We start from the raw sequence: 14388 nt of genomic DNA, 5'->3' as shown, positions 1-14388 counted from the left end.
GAGCCAGTTTATGGTTGTTAAATTTTAACACTATATTCAGGAATATACTAAAAGACCACAAGATGGGGATGTTACTGCATAAATCTTTTTGCCTTTCTTCAACTGCCCATGTAGTTCTGTCTCTAGGTCTGGATGTAAGAAGCACTGGCCAGTTTAGCCTAATCTTGATTCTCCTTCAATTCTGTGATGAAGCAGCAAGGTATTGCTGTATGAGCTCTACAACCAGACTGTCTGGGTTCAAATCCTTGGGGAAGTTATTTAGTCACTCTCAGTCTTAAATTCCTTTCATTGCAAAACAGAGGTAATGGCACCTATTCCAGAAGGCACTGTACAGATTCAGTGTGCTAAGACAAGTAAAGCACAATGCCCAACACAGAAAAAACACTCTGACATTACTTTCTACTTTTCCCTATCTTTCTCTCCTATATATCTATATATAAAACTGGCCATTAAATAGTTTAAAGTCCTTCACTAGCTCTCCCAACAGAAAACAAAACAGAAAAGAAAAACAAAACAGACCTAAAACCAAATAAAGATGCTTGTTTACTTCCTCAAGGAAAAACTGCACAGATTTCTAAGAAATCCACACAACACGGATCAGGACATCCATGCCAGTGCTGACTGGATGGTGTATTTTAAGTGTGTGAGTGAGAACCAGGCTTTCCCCTGGATTTCACCAAATCTTTAGCAGAATCTTCTTTCATCGCTACCTATTCCTTCTGTTAACCTCACTAGGCCAGTGGAATCTGGAATTAAATACCAAGATGGTACAGGTGAGTAAATTTCAGTGAGATGTAGCAACACAGACATTAGAATTTTAGGAGAAACGTAGCTGTAATAATTGAGAAATCAATTAATGACCTCAACCTTTTAGATACGTAGTCCTCTTGAAGTTTCAGAAAGCCCTGTGCTCCCACCCAGTTAATACTTCAGAGCAAAATGTTGTTTGTTAAGAATGACTCAGGACTTCAATGCCAATGCCACCTGATGCTACAATAAACACAACTGCTATTTTCTTTCCAATACCTCAAAATTTCTGCACACATTAATTCTCAAAATAGTTCTGGAAAGTAAAAGAAGTGAAGGAATTGCACTGAAGCTATGATACACTGGGTTGCATATTATAAGTTATAATGGTGTATCCATGAAAGATTTCATTTAAAAAAACCCTATACATATGAGGGGAAAATATATAACACTGACAAGTTTTAGTAGCTCAGATACTGAGGAATTTTTTCCTATCAAAATACTTACAATACAATCATTAAGTATTCTTAAGATTCAGCAAAACTTTTTGAATCTACCATAAACCCCAGTAATAGCTTCTAAAAGCATTTTCATCTTAAAAATACATTTTTGTGTATGAAATTCCAAATTCAGAGGAATTATTAATTTAAATCCCAACAGAAAATAAATATAAAGGTATATTTTAGCATTAATCTTTCCAATAAACCTACTTTATAAAATTTATAACATGCAATTTCCATTTTAATTTGCAAACTACTGTCTCTTGCAAAGTATTGTTTTACTAGTTAATGTAAATAAAAGTACCACAATGATACCAATAAATCAGCTGCAATATTTATTTCACATTGCTTAAGATATAGCCCTTATTAGAATTTATTTCAACTACATTGCATTCTAATTTTAACAACTTTGCAAATGAACTTTACTGATGGATTTGGAAAGAATACTGACTAAAATTATTCTGTAACTGTGTTTATCCATGGAAAATATTTTTATGCTAAAAGCATTCTTTTAATATTCAGGAAATAATCATTTTTAACAATCAGCTTCATTTTATTTTTAACACATTGATAAAAGTTGGGAGGCAAATGTAGTTTTGGAATTCAAATACAGACTTTCCAGTTATTTGACCTACTTACTCTTCTTTGGAACAATGCCCATAACAAAGGGATAGTGGGAGGCTTAAATGAGAGAACATATGTGAAGTGCCTGGAAGCAAGTATTCCAACAAAAGTGAAGAGAGAGAAAGGCAGGGGGAAAAGACATACTCTTCCTGATGTGAAATTGTACTGTGTCTATAGCTGTTGGCTTCAGAGAGCAAGGAGGCAGAAAGGTAAGCCACAGAATTACTTTATTTTTTAGATGGGCAGTCTGAATACCCACATTCCCAGGATGAAATAGTGCCAATTTCAAATTATTTTTTCTAACTGGTATTTGTATCACTAAACTTCGGAGAAAGTAACTATTCTGTCCTGAGTTTCTTTAAAATACATATAATTACTGCCTCTAAAGAACTAAGTTGTAAAAAAAAAAAAAACAAAAACAAGTTTCACTATCAGAGTTTTCACATTATTTCACTTGCAGCACTCCATCCACTATTTTAAAAGAAAATAATTGCTGATTTTAGAGTGCAAGACTTCTAGAGAAAGATGGATTGAACACATGCATATACTTAAATGTTCATTCAAATATCTGATGGCTTCTTATGAGCCAAATAATGTTCTAGACGCTAAAGATACATCAGGAATCAAATTAAAAAATTCCTCTCCTCATGGAGCTTACATTCAAATGGGAGAAGATAGGTGAGCAAAATGTAAAAAGTAAAATATAGTATTTTAAATGGTTCTACAATAAAGAGAAATATAAAGCAGAAAAAGGAGACAAGAAAATCACAGGGCAAAGGAAAAGGAGTTCAATTTTAAAATAGGGTGATCACAGAAGGCCTCCCTGGGAAAGTGACATCTGAGCAAATCCCTAAAGGTAATAAGGGGGTCAATCATGGAAAAGTGTATCCAGGCAGGGAGATAAGTGAAAAGGTTCTGAGATGAGCTCTGACTTCTGGCAAAGAACAAATGGGAAGCAGTATGGCTGACAGAGTAAGGGAGGGAGGAAAGAAAGGAATATAGGGGCAGGTAGTAGGAAAGCAGATCTGGTAAGGTCCTTCAAGCCATTGTAGGGATTTTGGTTTTACACTGATGAAGATACAAAGCCTTTGGGTTTGAAAAGAGGAAGGGCAAGATCTGACTTATCTTTAATAGGACCACTCTGGCTGCCATGTGGATAACAAACTGTTAGGGAACAGTGAATACAGAGGACTGGTTGGGAGGCTATTTCAAAAATCTATATCAAGATGATGTTGGCTTGGTGGCAGTGAAAATCGTTGAGAAGTGATCAAATTCTGGATATATTCTGAAGTTAAGTCAACAGCATTTGCTGCTGGATTGGAAGTGGGGTGGGGGAAAAAAAGAGAAGATAACGACTCCAAAGATATTGCTCGATGAACCAGGACAGAACAGCCATTAACTGAGATGGAGAAGACTGTGGGAGGAATAGTTTGGGAGAAAACATTAGGGCTTCAATTTTAGAGCAGTTAAATCTGAGCCACCTATTAGATAACCAAATAGAGATATTGATTACAAACAGGAGCCTGGAGTTCAGGGGAAAGACACTGGCTAAGGAAACCTGTATTCCCTTGAATCTAAGATGATTTAATGCTGGTACTTTCTTCATCTTTATCAGAAACTGTCAACAGACAGCTTCACACAACATAGTATAATTGGCATCTTGCTGACTGAGTAACATGCCATCTGATTTTAGATGCCGGTTTCTCAACCTTGGCACAATTGTGGGTCAGATAATTCTTTGTTGTGGGGGCTGTCCTGTGCAATGAAGGATTTTAGCAGCACTCCTGGCCTCTATCCACAGACACTAGTAGCACCCTTCTATCACTGACAACCAAAAATGTCTCCAGACGTTGCTAAATGTTCCCTGAGGGACAAAATAGCTCCCAGTTGAGAACCACTGTTTTAGAGGGATTAAAATGTAGCCAGGAGTGGGGGGGAAATGTGTCTTAAACAAACGATACAGGGTATTAGAATCTGTAGTTGTCAGTGCATAAGATCACAAAAGTGGCAGATACAGACTAGACAGAAAGGTAGTCTGAGGACTGCACCATGGGGCACTTCAAAGTCAAGACCTAAATGTAAGACCAGATACTATAAACTCCTAGAAGAAAACATAAGCAGAACATTCTCTGACATAAATTTCAGCGATATTTTTTTGAAGTAGCTCCTAGAGTAATGGAAATAAAAGCAAAAATAAACAAATGAGACCTAATTAAACTTAAAAGCTTTTGCACAGCGAAGGAAAACATTAACAAAACAAAAAGACAGCCTACAGAATGGGAGAAAATATTTGCAAATGACATGACTGACAAGGGATTGATTTACAAAATATACAAACAGCTCATACACCTTAACATAAGAAAAAAAAAAACAACTCAATCAAAAAATAGGCAGAAGACCTAAATAGACACCTCTCCAAAGAAGAAATCCAGATGGCCAACAGGCACGTGAAAAGATGTTTAATATCACTAATTATTAGAGAAATGCAAATCAAAACTACAATGAGGTATCACCTCACAACAGTGAGAATGGCCATCATTAAAAAGTCTACAAATGATAAATGCTCAAGAGGCTGTGGAGAAAAAGGAACCTTCCTACACTGTTGGTGGGAATGTAAACTGGTGCAGCCACTATCGAGGACAGTATGGAGGATTCTTAAAAAACTAAAGATAGACTTAACATATCCCACTCCTGGGCGTATATCTAGAGAAAACTCTAATTCGAAAAGACACATGCACCTCAATGTTCATAGCAGCACTATTCACAATATCCAAGACATGGAAACAACCTAAATGCCCATCAACAGGTGACTGGATAAAGAAGATGTGGCATACATATACATATGCAATGGAATGTTACTCGGCCATAAAAAAGAATGAAATAATACCATTTGCAGCAACATGGATGGACCTAGAGATTATCATATTAAGTGAAGTTAAGTCAGAGAAAGACAAATATCATATACCACTTATATGTGGAATCTAAAGAAAAAAATGATACAAATTCTATTTACAAACCAAAAACAGACTCATGGACATAGAAAATACCGTATGGTTACCAAAGGGGAAAGGGTGGTGAGGGATAAATTAGGGATTGGGGATTAACAAACACATGTTACTATACATAAAATAGATAAACAACAAGGACCTACTGTGTAGCACAGAGAACTATATTCAATTTCTTGTAATACCATATAATGGAAAAGAATCTGAAAAGAAAAAATGTATATTATATATATGTGTAACTGAATCACTTTGTTGTATATCTGAAACCAATACTGTAAATTAACTACATTTTAATTAAAAAAAAAGAGGGAGGGAGAGAGACTGAAGACATAAGGAGGAGACTGAATAGCCAGTGAGATAGTCCCACTCCCTCCCCAAATTCCACTAAAACAAAGATACAGGGTTCTGTTGCTGCTTTTGTTTGAAAGACAAACTTATAAGAAGACATGACAAAAACATGGAAGCTAGAAAGCTTACGGCTGAGTGGTAAACAACTCAGCAGACCTAAGGAAAGCAAACGAATACTAAGCCAGCACTGAAGAAAAGCAGAGGAGCAATCTACATTATGTAACCTCGAAAATCTCCAGAAGCAGCAGAAGTGAAAGTGGGAATAAAAGCAAGATTGAAAGCATATTTAAGAAAAAAAGTTAATTCCCAGATTTCCTCCTTTTGCGCCACCAGCTGTAGTCTCAGGTTCAGTCGGACAGGATCTGACAGACCACAGCTTGGCACCAGGTTCACTTAGTTCTGCAGAAAGACAAAGACAGCATGCTGGCATGGGACATGCTGTCTTCACAAGGGATCTATACAGCCCATCTGGGGCCTTTTTTGGCCCCATCATTTTAAGGGAAAGAGATCATGTGAATAAGTACAGGAATCACCCTGGCTTAGGGCAACTTCATGCTCCACAGGAACCAGAAGTACATTTTAACAGTCAGTGCATGTAGGTTCTGGGCTCCTCAAGGGATGTGTTCATGCTCACTTACAAGAGTCACACACTGCACACCAGAAAGTCAAGGTCAGTGTTTTCACAGGCTTCTATAGTTCGCTCACAGTTTTTGTGGTCCATATGCACTCACCAACCAGGGTCAATTTACAATAAGCAATGCTACCTGGACACAGTCTATATTTATCAGTCAAGTTTCTAGCGAAAGAATGTCAAGAGAAGGAAAACCCAAGGTTACTCCCCATGAAAAAAAGGACTCAGATGTGCTATTAACCCTTTCCACTTAACCCAGTGATTCTCAAATGGGGGCAATTTTAACTCACAGGGAACATGCAGCAATGTCTGGAGACATTTCCAGTTGCCACAATGGGAGGGGTGCACATGGTACTGGCACCTAAAGGGTAAATGCAGGGATGCTGCTGAACATTCTACAATGCACAGGATAGCTCCTCACAACAAAGAATTATCTAGCCCAGAACGTCAAAAGTGCTGATGATTTAGAAACACTGACCTAGAAGGATTAAATGGAAGATCACATTGAGAACAGCTCCATACCCCGTGCCTTCTTTCCCAAATGGGCTGCTAAAACACTGGCAGCCAAGCATATGCCCTCCATGCAGGGGGTTGGAAGAATCACCTCTGGAGAAGCTTACCCACCTGAGAGAAAAGTGTTTACTCTAAGAATGATCCTAGAGTAAAGACTACAAAAGACAAGGAAGAATTTTAAGAATATGAAATTAATAGAACACTAATTTTGTTTGAACCAAGTAAGAGTGTTAAACAATTGGGAAAAAGTTTAGAGTTGAAATAGTAATAAACATACAAAAAGCTATTTTAAAATCTAAAGACAGTTCTTAATTCCAGGAAAAGCAAAATGTAATGTCCCAGAAAGGAAATGTAATAAAACTATACACACTTTAGCAGTAAACTGCATGTATATAGTTGTGATAATATAAACACTGAATAGTAACACAACAAAAATATATTAGAAGGATGGGGGACCAGGAGGAGAAAAAAGAGGGGAATTGTCTAAGGAGTGCCATATGTAAATCTTTCAGAATGAGAAGTCAGCAGATAAAATACATATCAAGAAATAGCAGTATGACTATAGATTTAATGATAGAGAGGTAAATACACTAAGAATTGGCTAAAGGAGCAGAAAGTGCTTACCTCTAGGAGAATGCAGCGCGCATGAGTGTGCGTCTGCCTGTGTAGCAGAGCTTTTGGTAACAAGTCCCTTTAGAACTTTATATAACTAACTCCATGCATGCAAAACTAATCAAAATATTTTTTAAAAATTGTACTTCAGCCTAGGGACAATTTGATACATGGTTTTGGGATCTAGTAAGCCTTCCTCAGTTTTCTTGGTTTGAATCAGAACAGATTAGATTCATAAAAAAGTATACAGAAGCAAGTTGCAGGTTTGTTAAGCCACTTTTCTACACATCTGGACAAGGCAAAAGAACAGGCTGGATAGAGAAGACTAACTCCTTTTCTTGCCTTTTTCCTGGTTTACTCACCAAACCTTACATTAAACTTAAACATTATACCATTAAACACTGGTCTCCTTGCCATGGATACCACTAGGTATCATGGGAAGTGTTTGCTGGGAGAAGACTTGTCACTTTTTACTTTATTTGCTCCTCTACTGTTTGAACTTATAATGAGTGTGCTCCTACAGAGTGAACTTTATAATGAGTGTATTTTTACAGATGGAAACACACACACACAAAGGTTCTTAATTAGTTCATAACCTGTCCTTATGCATCCTGACCCAACTCAAATTAATCTGGAAAAAAGGAATCCTTAGAAAGAAGGAATATCAACATACAAAACCCAGAATAACCAAGAAAGCACATCCCTGATTATATATTGCTCATATCTCAACAGGTTAAGTCTAAAAGACATGAGTGATGCATGCCAAGTAACTGGTGCTAAATATAATGCCCAGGTATCACAAGAAATCATTTTCAAGTTCTCTATAGAATATATGCCACTTAATAAGTTTCATTTTAAATAAATGAACATCTTTTTCTTTGATATAATTTGCTAACCTTCTTTACAAGCAATAAAACTCAAGTTTATCTCCAAGCCACCATGACTTATGCTTATTTTGTGCTCCACCATGCCTAGAATGAAGCTAGGTATATGAGTGGATATCAAGGTTACTGACTGATGGAAAGTAATCTAATGAATTAAATAAATGGTGGGGGGAGGGGTGTCAATAATATCAAGTAACAGGAGTAAATAATAAATTTCTCAGCAATTCCTTAAACAATGTTTTGTAAGATTTTACCTTCGTATTAATACAAATTATTTTACCTTGTATTAGAGAGCACTGTAGATACAAACTAAATGGAAGGTTGGACTTATTCTTCCCCACTAATTTTCTTCTTTCTTGTTGCTACTTTATACTGTAACAAAATTGCCTTCTCCTTAATGAAAAGAACTCAATCAAGAATTCACCTTCACCAAACTCAGTGTTTGCTAAACTTACTTTATCACAAACCCATTCTTATCACCCCATCACATCCAGAAAAACTTCATCTTTTAAAAATCTGTTCATGTATATTATATCACTTTTGATTCTCTGAACCACAGTATGAAGAAGGAAGACCATGTACTATTAGCTCCAGCTTACTATGAGAAACTGATGTTCACAAAGAGTAAATAACTCATTTAAGGTCCTATGGGTAGTGAGCGGTAAATAAAACAGTTGGAACCAAGATTTTTGATTCCAAGCCCAATGGTTGTTTCCACTACCCAAACCTGACTCTTTGATAATAAAATGGAGTAAGCCCTGAGAATTAGAATTTGGAGAACTACAAATGAATCATTTTCTCAAGTGGTTATTTTATAATAAACATATATTATAAATTATTATCAGCTTAATAGCTATCATAACTTCACAAAATATCATTCAATATAGATCACATTTCAAGTTTTTTAATCATGTGATACAACTGACATTAAGGACTTCAAATAGTCACAAGAATAAAACTGAAAAAACTAAATCTCTTCTTAATCACCTCTGACACTGCTGTATCTGGTAATACATTCTTTCCGTAGTTTGATTTTAAAACTTAACTCAGAGGTATCCTTGCCAATTTCATATGTAGAAAAAACAAAGTTAATTAAAATTGCATTTAAAAAATATCATTTTCTCCTTATTTTAATACTGAAATACCAGGGAAGAAGGTTCTATCCACTTACCTCAGTAATTGGCTGCCCCGGATGTGTCAAATCCAGTTCCTGAGGGCGTGTTACTTTATCAATATCCAAAGAGTCCATGCTGGAGGCTGCGGAAGTGATGCTTGAACGAGAAGAGTTACTGACCGAGTGTACTTCAGCATCACTCACTGTGCCCGCTGATGCTGTTCTCCGGTGCTGATTAGTTACTAAGGGCTTATTGTCTTCTAGTACAGACTGCTGAGCGGCCTCATCCATGCTCAGGGAGGCCTGTTCTAACTGTGCAGTGATGTCATCCAGGGAGTAGTTGGCATGTGACGGCTTAGTTATCCTATTAGATGAGGAAGACAGTCCTTTCAAAGTGCCATGTTTTGACGAATGTCGGCTAGCAGGTAATTTCTGAGTGGCTTTTGTTTCTGTGATTTGACGCTTACTATTTCCTGCACCTATACTGCTGAGCTCCTGCTCTATCGAGCAAAGATCAGCCATTAGGGCATCCAGGTCCACAGTTTCTCCCTGATTCAGAGCTTCTGCAAAGAACAGCATGCATGAGGTTTCCAGAACACAATGAACCATAATTTATACATTCTATTATAAATCAGTTAATAAATGCAAGGGGGAAAAGCAAAAATATTCATTCTATTGGGCCTTAAGCCTATCAAATACAGGATTTCTAACAGATTTTTGTTTTAAATTCCAAGAGAAAAATTTTAGAAGCAGAGTTCATCTTTTAAGATTTATAGTAATCAGAGGAGAGTAAAATTATGAGTTAAAAGACAAAAATAATGCAAAAATCATATATTTTTCCATGGTTTTAACCACATCTCCCATGCAATTTTTTTTACCTGAGGCTCCAAGTTATTAATATGACCGTTGCCCTGGTAGAAATGTTAATACCTAAAGAGCTGAGGGCATAAATAGAGAAATGTTGGGGCCTAAAAAATTACAGATTCAAATGTCAATTCCAAAAAACTGTAAAGCTGACTAGATAGAGTTCATTAAATAAAGGCTAGAGGGGCTGATTTTTAAATTACTATTAAGATAATTTCACTGAACTTTATTCCAGTGAAAATACAACATTGCAATTAAGTTTGTTGTAGGATTCCACCTGAGTCTGTACTTTGTCAATTATTAATAAGTCAACTAGAAAATTTTAGTTATGTTTCAGTTTTTTTCTGTGATTATTTGTATTAGTAATAAAATGCACAAATCAAGAAACCTAAGAACTCAGTCAAGTTATGCACGTAGTTTTTATATTGAGCTACATGGAGCTGTAGCTGCATTACTTCCACACTATACAACTTACTATACTATTGTACATTTTATTTCCAATTACATCTTACCATTCAAGTTGTATATAGAGAAGCGATAAGAAAAATTGGCCATGTTTGTTTCCTGGCGAAGAGGAGATCTTTTTATTGGTTCTGTGGGCTTGTCAGAATCCAAACTCTTTAAAAGAAGGAAACTTAATTAAGTCATATTAAATTCAGGTTTCAATGATATAAAAAGATATATAAAGTTTGTTTTATGATTAAGTGAATTGTCATATAACAGTTAATAAAACCAAAGTTCTTCTAAGTAATTGCCTCAAGGTCTCAAGGTAAAGTATAATTAGTTTTCATATCATTTTGGTCATAGTTTTTTTTTTAATTTTTAGATATATGCTTACTTAAGGCACTTGAGATGGTCATAGTTCAGAGTAAATTTCCTTCCAGATACATCAAGCATAGTGACTGAGCTTATTTCACATAAATTCACTATAAAATAAGTTAGGTATATGAATACAGGCATGGTAAGATATGAAACAGAATAGAATAATGCAGAGAATTCTGCTATCTCTCTCCTCAGAGGAATCTGTTTTTGGTCCAGCATAGCCTCGTTCTTGGCATGAAGTACCCAGAAAATAAGGCACAATTTTGGACTCAAAATCAGTAAGACCCAAGATTTTAACAGAAAGTGACGACAACTTCAAACAATGATGAAATATCTTTGTTCTTTTCGAGCTCTATCAAGGTAAGGGCAAACTGTAAAGCAGCTATACTGCCTGTGATAAGTTATAAGAATTATACTGCACTACAGTACAGGGTAAGGTGTCTTGTAAGTTAACTCACCATCTTTTTAAATGACTCTTTTTTTCTAACCTTTCTACAATAAAGAAAAGATGTTCACAACAGAAATTCAGGGGAAGGGTAAGTAGTTACTTAGTGTCTATTTAAATAAATTTGTAAATATTAGGATTAGCCTTTAAAAATTTTAATTTCTCTTTATAATTATCAAGTAGATTTCAAATGAAAAAGAATGCTGAATAGTCTATCTGTAGAATCATGGAATTAAATTAGAATGCTATCCTCTTTACTCATTTCAAGATAAAATGAATCTATTCAGATAGTGTCCATCCAGTTTTTAAAGCTGTCGTATAAAGGAGATCCTCAACCATTAAGTGCCTTATTTCAAAGTTTCACAAAACAGGTAGGAAATTCTCCTTTAACCCCAAACCTAATTCTGCTGCAATTTAAGATCTAATCTCCTTCCCTCAGTGGAAATGAAGAATAATAAGTAGGTAATGTTTTCAGTAAAACTTGAGTATAACTGAGGACATATTAGAAGTCCACCTATTATTTATCAGTTCAAATAAACAGATACTTATTATAATTATCTGCTGTGTCCATGATGCTGGGGCAACAAGCAAAATAGTAAGAAATACTCCTTGATGCCAAGAAACTGGTAATCTATCAGGGCTAAGGTTTTTAACCTTTTTTTTGGAGGGGGTGGGTGGGAGAAGTGGAGGGGTGGGATGTCATTGAGAATGTGATAAAAACCATGAACCTTCTTTCAGAAAAATGCAAATGGATAACAAAATTTGACAGACAATTTCAGAAAATTTACCAACCACTTAAAATTTACAACTGATTTAATATAATGTTGAAAATCCATTAAGACTGTGTGATATAGGTGCACAGATGACTCTTTGCAGTGAACTAAAATAATGAAATAAACAAGAAATGTGAAATTTTAGCCACTAACTTAGCAAAATACTTTTTGAAAACTTCTGAAGTGTTAAAAAAATAACTTGTTAGCAGTGAGCCATGTTATGCAACAGTTTTTACCTGGTTTTCTCTATAGATTTATAAATAAAAAAGAACAGTCACAGCATTATTTTAGGACCAACTTTTTTGATGAATAGCTCTTTCACATTTGTATGTCAGGGAATTTTAGATCTAGGGAAGAATCCAAGGTTTTCTTTTCTTTTTTAAGATACAATGTATTTCACACATGCTTTTATTAGATGAAAGTTAACTACCTCATATAACAATCATTTTTAAATTACACACTCTTAAAATAAAAAAAGTTAATACACAATTGAGATCATTAATAATAGCAGTTTTTGACACTATCAGTGCTTAAAAGGAGTAGTTAAAGAAAAATTTGGTTTCTATAGTCAAAACAGGCTGATTAAACCATAAAACTATGCATTATAAGCCATGCAATGCACATACTACTTTTTCTTATAACAGTTTATTGAATTGAAACCTATAGTTTTTTTAAATTAAGAAATCAATTCTTTGTTTTATTTACTTGTGATCATACAATCTAAACTTGTTCTGAGTCAAATAGTATAAGGCAGCTAAAATAAATACCTGAGGAAGATTTTGAAAGCATTCCTCCCTAAGAACAACAAAATTATTAGAGATAATTCCTTCTAATAACTGTCTTTATAAAAACAGGAGAAAAGAAACATGATAGTCAAATAATTATATATTAGTAAACTATCATGAAATCTGATTCCAAGCATTCTTCCCTTGAGAATAACTTTCTGAAATGAAGACAGAATCCATTTTATCTTACTTAGAAATCTGGCAGTTTGGGGTAATGTGTTGGGAATTCCAACCAAGCTCAGAGGGACAAGGTTTTCTTGTATTCAGTAGAAATGCCAACTGCTGTAGAGTAACATGGAGTCTACTCTACCCAGAGTGGCGGGACTGATATCTCCTGTTTTTTCCCTTTTTTTGGCCCCTCCTCAGGTATGGACAATAAAATCCACAGTCAAGGAAACCCCACACATATCAGCTGGCCCTCACATACTTTCCTTCATGCAGTATCATTTTCTTTTTATTTTTTTTAATTGAAGTATAGTCAGTTACAATATGTCAATGTACAGCACTATGTCCCAGTCATGCATATATATACATTTTCTATTCCTCTACTTGGCTTCCTCCTTCCTTTTTCTCCTCAGCATAGAAACCGCATAGTCTAGTCATCATCTCTATGCCAAAAACATTTTTAAAAAAATTAAGAATTAAACTGAAATGGTGTGGCAAAAGGAAAAGAACTTTATATAGGAAACAACCTTTATCACCACAAATAATGTTTTTAAAAATTTATTTATTTTTAATTAATTTTTTAAGCCAGTATTTTATTTAGGTTTGTTTTGGTTTTTGTTTTCCTGTTCATTTTTGGTGTGTGGGGGTAGGTAATTAGATTTATTTATTTCTAGAGGAAGTACTGGGGATTGAACCCAGGACCTCGTGCATGCTAAGCATGCACTCTACCGCTTGAGCTATGCCCTCCTCCCTATTACCACAAATAATGTTGTTTCTCTTGATCAGAGATGAAGGGAACGATTTTTTATGAAATTCTAGTAGGATTAAAAGCATTATTCTCAAAATTCAGCATTAACAGGTTATGCTCACAAACATGTCTGCTTTTCAAAATGATCTAGCAAGAATTACATGAAGAGTTTCTCAGTTTTAATTCCAGACTACAACAGAAAGAAATACAGAAACAAACTAGTACTTTAAGTTTCCACCTAACAACCTACTTTTCTACTGGTTAAGGAATCTCATACTTAAGCAATTTACACAAAAGTTCTTCCCAGAAATACTATTTAAGGTTGAGTGAAGATAAGTTTTGTTCTAATGCTCTCACTGTCATAAAATTAAAGTTGTTTTAATACAGATAACTATCTTCATACTGAATATTGAATATAATGTACTAACTGGGGTAGTAACAGCATATGCCTTTATTCTAACAAGTTACCTGGTTTAGAGGATAAAGTCATTCTTTTTTTAAACACCCAAGATCCAACAAAACAAAATGGAAAAAGCTTTGCCGCTGTTTTAAAATGCAGGGGGTAGGGTATAGCTCAGTGGAACAGTGCATGCTTAGCATGCACGAGGTCCTGGGTTCAATCCTCAGTACCTCCGTTAAAAAATAAACAAACATAATTACCTACTCCCAACCAAAAACAGACAAACAAAAAACCCACAATAAAGTGCAGCAAGGGATGAAATTTTGTCAGTATCCTGGAATCATGTAATAGACAATATCTGCATATGAGGATATTATTTATGACGTAAAATGTATTCATACTAAGTTA

At 35.2% G+C, this 14388-nt stretch overlaps 1 protein-coding gene across 10 annotated transcripts in view; it reads right to left on the bottom strand.

The window, feature by feature from the left end:
* The window catches only part of RAPH1 (Ras association (RalGDS/AF-6) and pleckstrin homology domains 1), an 83158-nt gene that overhangs the window by 41206 nt on the left and 27564 nt on the right, over window positions 1-14388 (bottom strand). For all 10 annotated transcript variants that reach the window (XM_074364127.1, XM_074364126.1, XM_074364133.1 and 7 more), the window contains exons 3-4: window positions 10355-10460; window positions 9036-9541 (exon numbers count right to left, since the gene is read on the bottom strand). In XM_074364127.1, the coding sequence (XP_074220228.1) occupies window positions 9036-9541; window positions 10355-10460 (612 nt within the window). The remainder of the gene's footprint in view (window positions 1-9035; window positions 9542-10354; window positions 10461-14388) is intronic.

Source organism: Camelus bactrianus, chromosome 5 (genome assembly GCF_048773025.1).
Source record: "Camelus bactrianus isolate YW-2024 breed Bactrian camel chromosome 5, ASM4877302v1, whole genome shotgun sequence".
NCBI lineage: Eukaryota > Metazoa > Chordata > Mammalia > Artiodactyla > Camelidae > Camelus > Camelus bactrianus.
Note: the sequence above shows the minus strand (reverse complement) of the source record. Positions and strands in the feature narration are given on the sequence as shown.